At 55.8% G+C, this 17151-nt stretch overlaps 4 protein-coding genes across 4 annotated transcripts; 1 reads left to right on the top strand and 3 right to left on the bottom strand.

Moving 5' to 3' along the window:
• Window positions 1–1504: 1504 nt before the first annotated feature.
• TRIREDRAFT_106108 (uncharacterized protein) lies at window positions 1505–3487 on the top strand (the record flags this gene model as incomplete). Its single annotated transcript, XM_006964276.1, has 1 exon — window positions 1505–3487. The coding sequence occupies one exon, from the start codon at window positions 1505–1507 to the stop codon at window positions 3485–3487; it is 1983 nt and encodes a 660-aa protein (XP_006964338.1).
• A 1902-nt stretch (window positions 3488–5389) lies between these two features.
• Window positions 5390–7662, bottom strand: TRIREDRAFT_106107 (uncharacterized protein; the record flags this gene model as incomplete). Its single annotated transcript, XM_006964126.1, has 4 exons — window positions 5390–6040; window positions 6146–6466; window positions 6548–7335; window positions 7578–7662. The coding sequence occupies 4 exons, from the start codon at window positions 7660–7662 to the stop codon at window positions 5390–5392; spliced, it is 1845 nt and encodes a 614-aa protein (XP_006964188.1).
• A 1411-nt stretch (window positions 7663–9073) lies between these two features.
• Window positions 9074–10573, bottom strand: TRIREDRAFT_59472 (uncharacterized protein; the record flags this gene model as incomplete). Its single annotated transcript, XM_006964125.1, has 3 exons — window positions 9074–9286; window positions 9428–10178; window positions 10368–10573. 3 exons carry the CDS (start codon window positions 10571–10573, stop codon window positions 9074–9076), a joined length of 1170 nt encoding a protein of 389 aa, XP_006964187.1.
• A 1459-nt stretch (window positions 10574–12032) lies between these two features.
• On the bottom strand, window positions 12033–13372 carry TRIREDRAFT_59740 (uncharacterized protein; the record flags this gene model as incomplete). Its single annotated transcript, XM_006964124.1, has 3 exons — window positions 12033–12232; window positions 12338–13156; window positions 13273–13372. Coding segments are annotated over 3 exons (1119 nt in total), but the record flags the coding sequence as incomplete, so codon positions are not given.
• Between the last annotated feature and the right edge of the window lie 3779 nt (window positions 13373–17151).

Genomic DNA, 17151 nt, shown 5'->3' with positions numbered 1-17151 from the left:
CAGTCAAACAGACGCGCAGATTTGGCCCCCTCCAGCCCACTGCTGAATCTTGCACCATCCATCGGCCGGCCAGTCACTCACTCACTCACTCTGGCACTTTGAGGTCGGTCGTCCAGTCCAGTCCTTGGTGCCGCGCTCCTCCCAGCACCAGCACCAGCAGGAGGACCGCTGGACAGATGCGCGCTCTCAACGGCCTGAGCCCGCTAAAACCCGCCCAAACCTTCCATAGGTAGGTACGGCTGCTGAGCCTGAGACTGCCGACGGGAACCTTAGGTTGGGACTCTGCCTCCTCCCTCCAGAGCCAGTCAGGTCTCTCTTCCCCCTCCATGTCTCTCTCTCTCTCCTCGTCACTCGCTCTGCCTTGACGTCTTGCTTGCGCGCTCTCTCTCTCTCTCTCTCACACACACACAATCTCGCACTCACTCTCTCTATTTTTTTCTCGCTGCCCTCCCAACCCTCCCAGTCCAATCCCATCCCATCCAAAAAAAACTAGCGCAGCAGCCCGCCCAGCGCGAATGAGAACAAACCTACTTCAACCCTGGAAGCAGGTCCGAAAGCGCCCCCATTTGCTTTTAGCTATTCTCCTTCCCCCCTCCTCCAGTTACCCAGCCTAGTGTCACTTCTGCATCTTTTTTTTCTCCCCCTCGCTCCCTCTCTCCGCCGCTGTTCCCTCAAGGCCTCTGCTCTCTCTCTCCCCACCTTTTGCCGGCTGCAACTGCGGGCTCCTCCCCCCCAAAAAATTATCGGCCCCAAAAGTCAAACCCCGGCACAGCAGTGAGGAGAGATACCTGAGGTGCGTCTTGAGGCCGTCTGGTCTGGCCTGGCCTGGTCTGATCTGGTCGGGTCGCAGTCAACTAACAACTGCCAGGTACTCCCAGGGCCGTCCCCCCAACCAAACCGCCAGCCTCGACGCATCATCATCCTCCTCCTCGCATCACCTCGCGCGCCAACCTCAACCTCAGCCTCGACCTTTCGCCCACCCGCCGCAGCGCCGCCCCGACCGATAGAGCTGCTCAAAGGGCCTGCTCCCTACTGTAGCGCCGCCTCTGATCATTTATCCTGCCGCGTTCCATTATCGTTGCTGCGACCCATATTCGCGCCGGCGCATTTGGTGCAAGAAGCGCCAGATCGCTCATCGCGGGAAACTTTGCGTGCGCCCCCTCACAGCGAACGTTTGGCCCTTCACCAACCCCGAGCGCACAACCGCCTGCGCGTCGCGCGAATCTAAGACGCCCGTCTGCTGCCGCGCACAGAGTGCTCTCACGCTTCCTTTCCCTCTCGCCGTTGTTGGTCACCATCGTCATCGCATACTAGCTCGTCAAATATTGCCACGACGACCGCCGTCGCCTTCACCTACTTGCCATCTGCCTGCGACATCTCCAACGACTATTGCGCTTTGCTCCAGTAGTTTTCTGCTACACTCTGGTCATCCGACTCGCGACAAACAACTGCTGCGTCGTCGCCTGTTTCTGGTATCCTCGTGCGCGCATCGCCTGCTCACAGGATGCCCGTTACGATGGGCGATCAGAGCGCGAATCGTGGGATGCCATCCATGCTCCCGTCGCCGCCCATGTCGACCGCCTGGGGAACGTCTGGCAGCAACATCTGGGCCGCGGCGCCCTTGGGCGGCCTGCATTCCGTCAGCATGGCTGAAGCCAGCTCGCAGGCCAGGTACTACGTTCCTGCTCCTGTTGATGAGCCGCAGTCCGCCTTCGCAGCCGCCCCGGTGCAGCCATCGCAAGGAGGTTTCTATCCTCCTCCACAGCAGCCTTCTCACCAGCACGCCGGGCCCATGCTGTCCTTCAGGGAGCAAGCAGAGCCCGCCCAGCAGGCGCCTGTGCACGTGATGATGCAACGCCTCTCGCCCACCACCACGGCCGCCGAAATTCGCATCATGCTCGTCTTTTCCAAGGAGCTGCTCAGCGTGGACCTCATAGGCCCTGATAACTCCGAGGCCGAGCCTCAGTGCTCAGCCCTGCTGGGCTTCCGAAGCATGGCTGGTGCGTCCGAGGCCTGCAACAAGTTGAACGGCCGCCCGAATCCGAGCGGCCGCGGTACCATGATAGTCAGCATCGTGTCCTCTCCAGCCTACGCGTCGCCAGCTTACGGGTCGCCCACCCGTGCGTCGTCCGCTGCGCCCAACGGCGCGTCCAATGGCTTTGCCGAGTTCTTGCGCATGAATCACGAGCCACAGCCGCCTCACAGCAGCGGCATCGTGTCGCCGTCCGCCAACTCTGGCCGCTTCTTTCCTGCTGCCGCCCCTATCCCTGCTTCTGGTCCTGGTCCCACTTCCGCTACTGCTGCTGTTGCTCCTCACCACCAGGACTTCGCCGCTCCCAACACTCAGGCCGGCAGCCGCTACAAGGAAATATTTGACCGTCAGTCATTGACCGGAAACTATCTTCCAAGCGAGGTCCCTGGGCGGCTTGGAAAGCACCTCATCAACGCTGAAGTCGGCGACGAAGACGACCGAGAGCTTCTCAGGGACTCCGTCGCTTATGGGCACAGGGGCACTCCGGTGCAGCAGAGAGACGCTACCATCACACCTCCCGACTCCCTTAGCCAGGCAATGGCAAGTCTGTCTCTCGACCCAAACATCACTCTGCGGCCAGCGACGATGCCGGCGTATTACGCAGGCCTGCCCTCCGTCGTTGGCGCCAACAACATCTACCTGCGACTCCAACAGCACATTGCGCGACAGCACCACCAGCTCCATCAGCAACAGCATCACCAGTCGGACAAGCGATCCTCTAGGCACTCGGGGAGGCACCAGCAAACGCCTTATGGAGGGGCCAATTACCCCCCAGTAAACCCTGCGGATCAGAACCCCCCCTGCAACACTCTCTACGTCGGCAACCTGCCCATGGACGCGTGCGAGGATGAACTCAAGGTGCTCTTCTCCTTGACAAAGGGCTACAAGAGAATGTGCTTTAGGATCAAGCACAACGGGCCCATGTGCTTCGTCGAGTATGAAGACATTGCCCACGCCACCAAGGCGCTTACCACGCTGTATGGCTTCCCGCTGCACAACAGCGTCAAGGGCGGCATCCGCTTGAGCTTCTCCAAGAACCCGCTTGGTGTTCGCTCCGCCTCCTCGCAGCCGGCCCCCGGGAATCTGTACTCCAGCGGCGGCATGCGCACGCCTACCGGCAACGGCTTCGCGGCGGCCAGCGGCCCTCCGCCCGGCCTGCCTCGACCCCCGGGCCTCAGCTCCCGGTCTCAATCCACCTTTAGCGCCGGCAGCCGTGCCAGCAGTGCCATGGGACCTGCTCTGAATGGCAATGCCCACGGCAACAGGAATGGCAGTGTCAATGGCCAGAGGAATGGCACTGTCAGTGGTGGTGTCTCTGACGCTGGCTCTGGCTATGCCCAGAGAGCACCGTACTACAGAACCGGCATGAACGGCATGAACGGCATGAACAATATGAGCACCATGAATGGCCTAAACAACATGAACAACCTAAACGGCATGAACGGCGTTGCATGAGCATGACAACTCCTCACGCGCCTGCTGTCTAGAATGAGGGAAGCTCTCTACGCCCCCGCCCCCTCTCAATTCTCTACTTCTTTCCGTTGTCGTCCTCTTCTCTTCAACCGCTATTTCTACTTTGTTCCTGCTTTCATCTATTTATTTTCTTCGCGCTTCTTCCAAGGTCTCGGGGCATCTTTGGGAATACATCGATAAAGTTCACCTAGCATCAGGATTACGGACAGAAAAGGGCGCAACGGGTTTCTCTTTCATTCGGAGTGGTACTTTTCTTTACGCGATTCCATCCTCTATCGGCATATACCATTGGGCTCTGTTTGTCGCATCTCGCCCCTGCTTCTGAACGACGGCTTCTTTCTCATCTTCCTCGCATAGACAGATGGGCAAGATAAGGGGCGGACACCGGCGTTGGCTTCATGGTTTGATCTATGATACCTCTTGATTTCTTGATCTATTTCTCCTTGATTCCCCCCGACACGCTCCTGGATGAAAACAAACAGAAAACCCAAACCCTGATGGAGTGCGTTCAGTCTACATGGTTCGACTCATGTCGCGCTGCGATTACTTGCTTCTGGAGACTGGCTATACAATGGACGAAGCCAAACACTCCCACCATGATAAAAAAGAAAACAGGAAAAAAAAAAAAGTTTATCAATACCTCTTGTATTGTTGCCTCTTTATGTCTTACTCAAAGCGAAAAGCGAACAGGAAAAGGAGAGGCGAAAATGAACCTGAAAAAAAAAAAAATGACATACAGATGGAGGCGTCTTTGATATTCTTCATCAGCGCGGTGCTTTTTGGTTGAAATTCTGGGAATCGTTCCCCCTTGGCATGGCTTAACTGTATCCTCATATCGGTCCTCTTTCTGTGGTATTCTCTTGGATACTCTTGCAGTCAACTACTTCGCTTCACTTGAACCCTTTTTTTCCCCCCCTTTATGAGATGGATTATCCGGACGACTGGTCATGCACGGTCATGCTTTTTTGCTTCATTTCTTATTTATTTATTTTTGTTCTACAGCCCAAGCCGCATCTTCCTTGATAGAAGCGTCCACAGCATGCAAATGCTCCAATACCACAACTTCCCCTCTTCTTTGTCGGTCCTGGCAAACGGAGTTCATGCTTACACTGTTGTGGTGGTGGTCATTTCTGGGGGGAGCAAGGGCGGAAGAAGCTGCTTTGTGTGAATTGGTGGCAACAGATGGAGAGGCGACTGGGCTGGCAGTCAGCTGCACGGCTGCCATGGGGAGTCTGGCGGTCGACTGGGCCTCACTGGCGCGGTGTTTTTCTCTTTGCCCTTTTTAAACTTCTTCAATTGGTTCTCATGTCTCTTGTCCCCTTCTAACCCGCTTTTCTTCTTCTCTCTTTCTAATGTTTGCATGAATGGGATGGCTGCTTCTCTTTGATGACTTGGCATGGGCAACGGAGTATCAAGGCTGGAGAATGGAGCAACACTGTTGAACTCATCTTTCAATGTCGTTCTATTCCCTCTATGTTCCTCAAAGTTCCTACAGTCTGCTCTGTCTTTCTTTCTTTTTTTCTGCCTCGTCTTTCCACCATCTCTGTGCCCCTTTCGGTTTTCCTGCCCTTTGGCGGAGCGACTTATGAAGGAAGATTCAATACCATCAAGGGGATGGTGAAGGATACGGGTAACTGTTGGAATTTTGGAACACATCATCTTTTGTGCCATGTCATCGGGCTCTTTCTTGGCTGCTCTTGGGGGTGCTGGACGGTAATAAAACATGTGTTCTGCAGGCAGGGTTACGACATAGCCATGAGGCCACCATGGGTCCTCCGTGCATCAGTCGTATTTTCCCTTCTTCTATTAGCGTGGGAGGTCATTCTCTTATCATTATCATTACTATAGGAGGTATCTTAATTGTCAAATGAGCGCCGTCAGAGTCTACATTAGGGCTGCCATCTCCATCATCATGCCTTCGTACTCTAGTCCCTCCATTCCTTGTTCTTCTTCGGTCACGACGCTAAGCCACGAAGATTCGGCGGTAAACCAAAACTTTGCATCTCCCCTCATAGGAAAGCATTTCCATTCCTCGTCATGATTAGCCTCACTTAGCACAAGGGCTTTGCGTTGGTGCTCATGCTCGTGCTCCGAACTCTGCTGGAAGGCAACCCGGACGTTGTAGAGCGTCTGGGCACGGTTCCAGCGGGCTCGGTGACCCTTAATCTGGACGCACAGCAAGCTGGGCTCGTCGAATATCTCTACCGGGTCAACCTGTAGCCGGCACTCCCCAATGGCCCGTGATCCCCCGTTCAGGTAGCGGAACAGAATGCCCTTGCAGTATCCCGTGTCCTGGTCCCGGAAGACGACGGTCGACGCAACGCCCTCCAACGGCGCCCAGGAAAAGTACACTTCTTCAAGGATGGCGCCGTCGGAGACGGGGCTGGGCTCGAACTTGTCCAGGGGGAAGTTGTCTGGCAAGCCTTCCGTGGATGATGTCGAGGCTCTGCAGTATGTGCCAACCAACTGGACTCGCGGCGTCGCGCCGCCCCGTTTCGGCTCGCCGTATATGAAGGTGAGGGGGCCACCGCTGCCCTGGCAATGTTGGGTAGGGTAACTCCCATGAGGCCCTATGATGACGTCGCCGGCCTTTTCTGATTGCACCAGGATACAGGCTGGTCGAGTGTCCCTGGGACGTACTCCCAGGACAGTCAAGCGGTCGCCCTTCGAGATGGGCAGATAAAGCCATGACACGTCTTGCTGGAGCCCGCGAGACATCAGCTCATATGTGGACTGGGCAGATGGGCCTTCCGGGTAGTGGATATGGATGTCACAGAGACGGCCCCGGCTGTAGAAGAAGGTTATACCACGCATGCTTTCGGGCCCGACGGCAAACAGTCGTGACCAGTTATTGGAGGCAGAGCCGTGGAGCCGACACGAAGACAGCAGAGGAGGAGCAGGGGTGTTCCATATATGGGGAACAGGCACATCGGCAGGCAGGTGGAGACGTAATTGCCCATGCTACAAGAGGAGAGAATTATCAGATGATGAGACAAGATGAGAGAATGGAGGGGAGGGCATTCGAGAAGGAAGTTCACATACCGCAAGCTCCGCTCGGACATTGCGAAGGCTTTCGTCGTCGACAGAGGCAACAATGTATGCCAGACGCTTGTGACTTCCTGGCACGTAAGGGGGCTGGCCAGAGAGGCGCTCGACACATGCGATGCCGTCTGAATCGATCGTGACCCTCACGATGGGAGGAAGAGCCTGCGGCTGGCCCGTGACGAGCTCGCCGCCTCGCTCCCAGCTGAGCATCTCCCGCAGCCACATGACCTGCGACTGCCTCTCATCGTTCCTCATGCCAGCCAGATGCTCGGCCAGCCGCCACGCTGATATGGCGCGCCAGAGCAACGAATCCGCCGAATGGTGATGAATTATGTCGGCTAGCTCGACGGGCAGCGCAGCCAGCTTCTGCAGGCCGAGATGCCCGGCGACTGCATTGAGCCGAGGCTTGTCGACATTGGTCGGGAGGAGCAGCGGCCGGGCTCCTCTCCAGGGAGTCCTCCACGAGGCCACTTGCAGGAGCCGCCGAAGGAGGAGCTGGTCGTCCTTTAAGCGACACATTTGTGTCAGGATCTCGTAGCAGTCGTGGTGCAGCGTGACCGCTTCCGACGAGGTGGCGCAGGCAGAGCACTCCCGATGGTCATAGCAGAAGTTGGTCTCGGGAGTGAAGCGGGAGAGGATAAGAGAAGCCGTCAGGTCTCGATGGGAGAGCTTGAAGGGATGCGAACACTCCCAGACAGCGTTATGGCTGGTGGTGGCGGTCATGCTGGTGGAGTCGAGGGCCAGGGTGGTTGTTGTTGTGATGGTGATGATGGTTGTCCGATAGACTGGGCAGCAGTGACAGTTAGAGAGAGAGAAGAGAGAGAGAGAGAGAGAAGAGAGAGAGAGAGAGAGAAGAGAGAGAGAGAGAGAGAGAGAGAAGAGAGAGAGAGAGAGAGAAGAGAGAGAGAGAAAGAGAGAGAGAGAAGAGAGAGAGAGAGAGAGAAGAGAGAGAGAGAAAGAGAGAGAGACAAGAAGCATTGGGCAGTTACTATCGTCCCTCAAAGACGATCTCGATGCAATCACGTACCAGCCACGGCCATGTCGCCCCCTTGCAAGCTGCCCGCGCAGATGCCGCACTGAGGCATGAGCTTGAGATGTACACCGCCGCTCATGGTGGAATTTTGACAATGTTTTGACAACTTGGATGGTTATCAAGAGGAGGTCGGTACGAGGGTAGATTCAACTGCGGATGGCAGTTGAGTTGTGGGTAGATGGTAAGTGAAGGGGAGAGAATGCAATGATGATGGAAAGTCAAAGGGAGAGGAGACAAGGAGCGAGAGAACGAGAGAAAGAGAGAGAAAGAGAGAGAGAGAGAGAAGCTGCCCTTTTATCTTGCTTTGCCCCGAAAAAGTCTGTTGAGGAAGGAAGCTGTGACAAGGCTCGCTTAACTTAAGCTTGACGAAAACGTGGGTGGGAAACTTCAAGTCGTTCCTGCCTCGTCAGGGACAAACAGGAGCCAAGGCTTGAACCAGTGCAAACCATCCTGCTCGCTTCCAGAACCCGCCTAGCACCCATCAAAATCAGTACCTAGGTTGCCTTGATCCGGCGTCCCTTTTTTTAACAATTGCTTTCTGAAAGATGGAAATCCAACTTCGACTTGCCGGCTGGCAGGAGGAAGTTGTTGAGGCATCCGGGGTGACACTTGTTTGTTCCATAGTAGTAAGTAAGGGCTTTTCACGCGGTTCAGCGTCGAATTATTGGCTACCCGGGTTTCTTTCTTTCTTTTTCTGATATTCTGTTGCGGAGATCATTGTAGATAGCCTCCAGGAGCATCACTTGGTTGATTTCGTGTAGAGGGGAAGCGTCAACGACCACCAAAGTCAGCCTCATTTTACCGAGAAAGCCAAAGAACAAAGTGCACGGTAAAGGGACATTAGATATCTGATCTGGTGGTATTATAACCTCGTTGTGACGAGTCCAGTTGCTGCTACCTTGCCAAGTGAAACTACTAGGTCGCCTACTGCCTCAGTATGCCCAGACAGCTGAGTACCTAGGTATGGTATCTTATTGATGCTATACAGCACCATCGTCATAAGCTACAACGAAGCAAAGAGTAGAGTTGACCCATCTTGAGTCCCTTCCCAACGCCCTCATCATCACTCTCTCGTGGAGCTTTGTGATGATCCATGCCTATCTGCTTCTTCTTCTTCTTCCTCGGTGCTGGACAATTCATGCATGCCTTGGTCAAGCGAAAAAAAATGGAAATGATTTCCCCCCTCCAAAAAAACGCCATTACCCGGTGCCTGGCTTATGCCACCTCTATCACCTCCTGTGTCCCCCGGTTGCAAAGAAATGCATATTGTACAGTATATGTGCGAGTGGGACTTTTTGGCCGCTGCTTCCACTTTACGTAGGGGAAGAAGAGTGAACTGTCCCTTTTCTTCTTCTTCACTCTCCTTATTCTTGCGGAGAAGAAAATCCTTTCAGGGTTGAGAGTCGATTCCGTAATAACCGTTGTGGCGATGTTGGCGATGGATTCCGATAGCCGTTGCCGCCTGATATGCAGCTTGTTCCATTGCAGCTTTAGGCTGGCGTGTGGAAGAAGCGCAGGATGACTTCGTACATGGCAAACATCATTGCCGCGCTTGGGACAGTGCGCATCAGGTGAGGCGTCAGTCCGCCGTAGAGGCCCATGAGGCCCTCTTCCTTCCAGACGAGCTTGAAGCACTGTATCAGGCCGGTGTACTTGAGCTTGCCGTCTCCCATGGGAGCCTGTCGTAGACGAGTTCGCGCAACCTATTTGTCAAGCGAGGATTTAGTTAGCTGCTCTCTCGTTGGACACGGGAGAAGAGAAAGAAGAAGAGACAGAAGAAGAGACAGAAGAAGAGACAGAAGACAGGCCAAAGGTAATCCGGGTCGCAATCATGCAAAACTCACCTCGTGAGGATAGGCAATGACGGCAGCAACCAGCTTTGCGCCTCCGGCAGCGCCGCCGTTGCCCGTGACGTCCACCACCTTGTCCCACCACGTCTTGGCCCTTCCGCTGGCCTGGATCGCCGTCTCTCTGCGGACCAAGTAGGCCTTGAGCTGCTCGTACAGCATCCACTGCATCGTCGACTCCACCACGCCCAGATAGCTCGCGCTCATGCCCTTGTACAGGCCCCTGACGCCCTCGTCCCGCACGACCTGCTTGACGCAGTCCCAGCTGTTGCGGTACAGCCGCTTCGTCGCCCCGCCGCTGCGCTCCGACACGTTCTTATCCAGCTGCAGCCTCGTCTTGACCATCCAGATGGGATTCGTTGCCGTGCTCGTGGCCACGCCGGCCGTGACGCCGGCCATGAGATGCACCCACGGCGCCTCCTCGCCGCCGTTCCAGTACTCGGCCATGAGCCGCTTGCCGTTGCCGTACACGTAAAAGTTGATGCTCCTGGCGGGGATCACGCCCACCAGGTTGGGTCCCAGGCCCTTGAACAAGGCGCGCGGCCCCTCCGTGCGATACACCGAGCCCAGGATCTGCAGCGTCTCCGAGAGGTGGTACATGGCACTGCGCACCGGATTCAGCCTCCGCAGCGCCTGCGCCTGCGCCGCTCTGGATGCGCGGATCTGAGCCTGGTAGAAGTCGGACTGCAGCCTCGTCTTGAGGACGTCGAGCGGCGCCGTGACTGCCGCAGCGGTCATGCCGCCAATTCTAGAAACAGAAGCGAACACGGTCAGATGATTCTCTCTCTCTCTCTCTCTCTCTCTCTCGCTTTTCGGCGCTCTACCCCCTCATGCATCTTTCTCTTTTTTCTCCATCCTTGATATTCTCCTCTCCTCTCCTTGCCTCCCCTCTTCTGCCTCTTCTGCGCCGCCAGGAAAATAAAAAGGAATCACCTACCCGCCAGCCATAAAGTGCACCCACGACTTCGCAAACGGCAAAGCCTTCACCTGCCCCCTCGGACTGTCGTCTGGGAGCACGTCGCCCGTCTCTCTCGACTGCACCAGCGCCGCATGCTCGGCCGAAGCGTGAGAATGTTGGAACGGCCGCCCGTCATCTCGTCCTGCCAGGTACGGAGCCACCGCCGCAGGCCCCTGCTGCGCCATCGCCCGAGACTCTTCTCTTTCGAAATCTCTCTTGCTGTCACTTTTCCCCCTTCGGTTTCGGGTTTCCCTCTGTTTCTGCTTTGCTTCCCAAGGTGTAAATTATCTCTTCTCTCTTTTTTTTTTATCCTTTTTTTCAAATAGGTGTCAATCGATTGCTATCGTAGATCGCAGTGCGTTGGTGGTACGTTGGCCTTCACAAGTATGTAGGAGGGTGTGGCAAGGAGGAGGTGGAAGAAAAGGAAAAGAAAAAAAAAAGGGCAAAGGAATGCGTGTGATAGAAGAGGCTGTTGATAATTGTCCCTTGTACTAGATCTACCTAGTAAGAATAAGTCATAATCGAGGGCGCTTCAACAGTGTCTGGGGGTTAGAAGGGAACAGTTTGTTGGGAGAGGAAAGAGGGAGAGTTCCGAGTCAAGTCGAAGAATGATGTCGTTTATTGCCTCTTAACTTTTTTTTTTTTTTTTTTCTTAAAGAAGAGCACTTCTTTATCCTCTCATGTTTTACCTTTTTTTGTTTTGTTTTAGCTCGGCCGATGTGGCGCGCGCCTTGCAGCCAAAAGCACCTGCCGAAGTTACCCCAAGTGGCCAAGCCCAGCCGGTACGTACTCGGACTCACCCTCGAAATCGTCATTATCCACACTTGACATGATTTCTGTTCTTGGCACTACTACTGTACCTTCTGACTTGGCTTGATGCGGCTCGGTATTATTATAGAAGTGTCAATCTTCATGCTCTATGCTTAAAAGGAGCCTTCCAACTAGATTAGTCTGGGGGAACAAATCAAATAAAATACAATGAAACAAGATTCCGAATCAACCAAGTCTGGGAATCTCAATGGCTCAGCCAATCCCACCATATGTACGATATCCCACCCTAATCCCAGAATTCCATCCTGACCCCTTCCTCCATATCCCAGCAGCTCATGAATGTAGCAAACTATTCCCAATCGTCAAAAAACCATAACAAATTTTCCCTCGTATACACGCTGCCTTCATGCATCGCCACCAGCTTCATCTTGGGGCCAGATCCGGCAACATCCCAAACGGCTGCGGCTCATAGTCAGGAGGCGACAAGATGGAGGCGAGCTGCCCCGTTCGCCGCGGAGGGCTTCGAGGCGTGGTGGGCGTTGGCTCGATCCCGGTGAGTCGGGCCGTGGGCAGCAGTCTTCGAGGCGGCTCGGGAGCAGCGGCCGGCGCCAGAGCAGCCAGAGGAGCCAGAGGAGTCAGAGGAGCCAAAGGAGCCAAAGGAGTCAAAGGAGCCAGGGGAGCTAGAGGAGCTAGAGGAGCGAGGGAAGCAAGCGGAGCAAGCAGTGACGGCGTTGGCCCCATGGTTCCTGCGCCGTAGCTTGCCGGCGCGCTGGGGCCCGCCTCATAAGGCCGAGGATTGCCGCCGGCATTGGACTGCTGCCGTGCTGCCGCTGCCGCTGCCGCCGCCTTCTGTGCCTCGCGGCGTATCTTTTCCAGATCCTCCTTTATAGCCGCGGCTTCGTCGTCAGTGATGTTCCTCCAGTTGCATCTCGCGTGTTTCTTGGTGCAGCCCCGACACGCCGTCAGATGCTTAATGCACTGCAGGCGGAGACGCCGGCATCGGTCGCAGGGTGGGAATATAACGTCGCCCTTGTTGAGCGTGTCCGTCTTCTGCAGTACAAGGGGCCTGTATACTTCCGTGGCCGGGTCGCCGGGAAGCGCCGCCTGGCGTATGGCCATTGTCGCAATGGACCGCGAGTTGGACGTCGGCGTCAAAGCTGGCGCTGTGGATGATGGACTCGCAGCCGACGTTGACATGGGGGCTGGTGCCGGGGCCAAGGGTGGTTCCGCGGCCGAGGGCGGCTGATACGGCGGTGCTTCCAAGCTCGGCGGTGCCAGCGAACCCTGGCTAGACACCGACGTGGGCCGTGGTTGGTATTCCGGAGGCGCCCCTGACGGTGGGCTGTTTTGCATTGCAGCCGTGGTAAACTGCTGGAGAAGGTCTGCATGGAGGTCGAAGTGCGAGCTGATGGCGGAACGCGGTAGGTGATTGATGGCATGGAAGCTAGGACTAGAGCTGGAGCTGGAGCCGGAGCTGGAGCTGGAGCCGGAGCTGGAGCTGGAGCTGGAGGTGCCATTATGGAGTTGTTGCCGCCGAGAAATGACATGTCTGCGAAGCTCGAGTCTCTGACGCAGGATCTGAGCCCTCTCCGCAACTTCGTCTGCCCTCCTATGCAGCAGCAAGGCCCGCTGTTGGAGAATCTCGAGTGTCGCCAGCTCGGCCGCCTCGTCCTCTTCGAACGTGTGCTCCAGTGGGAACCTGTCCAGTGCTCCGGAAGAGATCAGGCGCCAGTCATCCTCGGTGATCTCGACCTGCAACCCCTGGTAAATGAATTGGCAGCAACGTGCACCGCTGGGCAAGGAGACGAGAGCAAATGCATCCGGGCTCGCTTTCGCCAACATGACCACGTCCAACCAGGTGACTTGCTGGGCGTCTGGATTGGGCGAATTGATGCTGATTGGGCCCTCGAAGAACCTTTCGAGGCCGCGTAGGAATCGGGGACCTGTCAGCTTGGCCCCAAGATTGGCCGCAAGGCTTTCGCTGCGGTCCATGACGCCTGCACGCAGAGTGCACCCTGTCAGCACATTCTTTACAACGCATATTCAGGGCATGGGCATGGGCATGGGTATGCCGTGACCGGGTAAGGAACAAGGCGCGCAGATGGAAGCATACCTTCATATTCACTAATGAGGTAGACGATGTCGCTGAAGGTATCTGCATCGCCTGGCAGCAAGGCTAAAAGCTGGGAGTTGTTTCTTGGCGTGAATTTGATGATGGATTCGGGAGCCGCTGGGCTTGATTAACATTGATTCATTCTTCTGCGTGGAGCACGATGCACGATAGATGACACAGTGAAAAGGAGACGGGGGTTGGGGGCACGCAAGCCGATGTGGCGAGCGAGCTTTGCAGTGGTCGGCGGGCATGAGGGAGCATGAGGAATCAAAAGGAATGTGTGAGAGGCTATCGCTTCAAGAGGAGGAATAGACATACATGAAGAGAGGCCTGACGAGGGCTGGCCCTGGCGATGATACGCAAGCTGGCGGCCGTCATCCTCAATACTCCGTTTCCGCTTGTGGGGCTCGGATCCCGGCGCGTGTGACATGGTGAGTTATGGCTTCTTCGGGACTTGGCAGAAGGCGGAGGCAGAGAGAGAGCGGAGACCCGGGGAAGCAGAGATCGATCAGGCAAGCAGGGACTCTGATAGTACGTTGCAAAGAGGCGCAGGGCGGAGAGTCAAGGAGAGCAAAGGAAGGGTGTCGTCTCAGGGCTTCAAGCTCCAAATGGAGGAAAGAAGGCAAGACTAGGTTCAAGACAAAGAGGCCCGGAGCAGCAACTGTCACCTGTTGTGAATGACTTCAGGCAAGGTAACAAGTCCAAACTACCCGTTCATCAAACGGCAAGATTGAGCATCAGTCAAACGAGGCAGCACCTTCTTGTCCTTGTCTTGGAAGACAATGGAATGAGTAAATCGAAATGATAGAGAGAGAGGGGGGGGGGGGCGGATGAGTCCTGGTTTTGTACAAGAAGGGGCGCAAATCCCTGGACAGGCAGAGAGGCCATTCAGATGCGGCGTGGCAGCAGCTTGTCGGACGGGATGCCCGCTCAGCCAGATGACAGTGGGTCTATCGGCGGGCGGCGACCGGGGAGGGGGCGTCCGTCAAGTAAAATAGCAAAAGAGCAGGCTCCTTTGTTCGCATCACGCAAACCGGATAGCCACGGGGAGGTAGCGGTAGCTGTAGCGGTAGCGTGCACAAGCCAGGGATTTGTTGGCTGCTTTCGAGCCGAAAGGATTCGATGGCCAGTTTGCACCAGGCAAGGTAGTATCCGAGCCTGGTCCCCAGGACGAGCTGGTCTTGTATAGTAGTACCTTGCTGCAAGTCGTAGTCTTCTTCGAGGAGCCTGTGTGATCTCCACAGATCGTTCTGCCGCTCGACCGGTCTTCAGGCCGGCTCACTAGTATGTGCCTGTGCCTTGGGCAAGATGCGCGTAAGTATGAAGCGTGCGGTGCAGCAGGCATCATGTAAGTGTCGACAAAAGGGTCCAGGTGCATATTCCAAGCGGCACAGCATCTTGGGCAAGAGGGGGGAGGGGTACAACTAGACAAGGCGACGGGGATGCCATCGTGAACAAGGGGTACGGAGAAAGGTGGTTTGCAGTGCTGGCCAAGAAGAGACGACAAGAGGCAATCAATCTACAACTCATTGCGTTGCTGCCTTTTGAGAGAGGGGAGGGGGAAGGGGGGGAGGAGGAGGAGGAGGAGGAGAAAGGGCAGAGGCAACGGTTCGAAACAATCCGCTCTGAGTCGTAAAAGAACCAAGTGGTCTTGATTTTTGCCATTCATTGATCTCTAGGAAAGACGTGGAGCAACATCGCGTCTTACTCCTCGTCCTTGGTAGTTGTAACAGAGCACGGCTCTCTCGACTTATCAACCGAGACACGGCAACGACGGATGAGGACGGAGAAGAAGAAAGACTTCCCCAGCGGACGCAGAGGGGAGGGGACGATGAGGGGGAGGGAGGGGATAGGGGGACAGCTGGTCTGTCTCATCGCGATGAACATAACAAGGTAAAGGACAAGACATGGCAAAGGCAAGGCGTGGCAGGTTTCCGGCGTAGTGTTGCAGCACGATTGGTAGGGTCTGACAGGGTAGGTCTGGCAATGGGCTTCCTGACAAGGGCCAGGGGGGGGCCTGCTCGACAGGGATGGGCTTCGATTGGAGAGGCCAGCTTGGCGAGTCAATAGAAAAGCAGCGGGTTTCGATAAGTTGGAGCATGTGGTGATGTTCGTGCTCGCATGTATGTAGTATTTTGGCCCTGCAATACTTCGTGCAGACAACTGAAGGTTGGGCACGGAGAGGGTTCATACCTGCTGCAGCTGAAGCATGGGACCCTGACTTGAGCGCGAGCAGCGAGCTGGTGTTGGTCCATCAAGGCTCGGTTCGGTTCGCCGTTTTGTTCAGCATGGCGGGACAGACGCACTAGGCGTGCTGCAGGACTGGTTCGGACACTCCTTGGACCTGAAGCCGGGCCATCAGCAGTTGAGGCGGACATGGGTTGATGCCCGGAGACGCAGTGGTGGCTGTAAGACTTTGTTCTTGTACTTTCAGAGTGCTGGTAGGAGTGGTAACAGTAGTTGTAGGAGGAGTACTTGTTGTTGTTGTCGTCGTCGTTGTTTGTTATAAGACCAGTCGGCGATTCGAACCAGAGACGGCAACACGGTGAGTTGAGCCCTGGACTTGGAATACTAGCCGTCCTTCTGCAAATGCTGCCGTGTCCACGACAGCCGAGTCGACAAGGCACCCGACCATGCGCTGGGTGATATTGGCGCCTTGCCGGTTCCGCATCAGCACAGGTAGGTACATGCAAGCACCTCTGCTGCACGCGCCAAAGCAGACATAATAGGGGGTGGAAGCACGGCGTGCACTCGTCACATATTCTTGCTCGCCGGTTTCATGCTGCCACCTGGTAGCAACTCTGGGCGTGCAGGCGGTGGGCGTCGCTGGGCCGTTGCAACGCAAACTGTCACCAACCAACGGCCGGCGTGGCCTCGCTCGCAGCGTGCACTCGCATGCATGTAAGTGCAATACCTCTACTATCCGTCTGCCCTTTCTCGAGGAACAAGGAAGGGGGTATGTAACGGCTAGTACTCCGCAAAACGCCGTCTTCCTGGTAGTACATAGTATGTATGTAGTGCTTGTCGCCGGGGAATGCAACCCAAGCCTTAACGTTAAGTGCCGGCTAGAGCATGGCGAGGAATGATCGTCGAGCGGACCGGGCGGCCCTGTTGTGCCCCCCAGTTGAGGGCTCCGGTCGATTCCCGCAGTGGGCGCGCGTGTACGGCAATCCAGCTCCCTGTCTGCAAGTCAGCGTGGCCCTCGAAGCGCTTTGTAGGTCCGGTATTTGTTCATACCTCGGATAGCTATAATCTGTAACGATAGCCAGGTGTTCAGGGCCAAGAGCAAACACGACCTGAACAAACTTGATGATCTAGGCTGTTCGAATTCGTGCTCGAGGCGGCTTGCCATGCCAGCACCACATAATAGGTGAATACTACCATGGTAGAACTAGCTTCCTGGCAAAGGCACGACCTCACATCGGTTAGCAGCAATGCAGGTTCAGGTCGACAGAAGCAAACAGGGTCGGGCCCGCATTTTGACGACAACAGCAGGGCAAGGAAAGGTGTGCCAGGCAGTTGGACATAGAGGGTGCAGGAGCAGCATCTCGGACGACAACCCCCCCAGAATATCCTGCAGCCGAGAGCAAGCCTTTGAACAAACGCCTGCGGTGTGTGAGAATCCATCCATGTCATGGGTCCGTAAGGAGGCGACCTTCTTGGAGTGTGGCAGCAGCGGCAGCTTCGCAGACACACCTTTTTCGTGCTGAGTGATTGATGGATGGATGAGTTGGCTTATCCTTGCGAAATGGGTCCTTGCTGTTGGCATCGAATGCTGGTGCTGTCTGCATATCTGCCCATCTGCCCATCTGCTCGCTGGTGCCCGCACGGCGTCGCCGCGCATCATGATGGAGAAGAAGAGGCGACGAGATTGCACAT

The sequence above is a fragment of the Trichoderma reesei genome, assembly GCF_000167675.1.
Source record: "Trichoderma reesei QM6a unplaced genomic scaffold TRIREscaffold_6, whole genome shotgun sequence".
Classification (NCBI taxonomy): Eukaryota; Fungi; Ascomycota; class Sordariomycetes; order Hypocreales; family Hypocreaceae; genus Trichoderma; species Trichoderma reesei.
The sequence above is the reverse complement of the archived record's forward strand: the minus strand, read 5'-3'. Positions and strand labels throughout refer to the sequence as shown.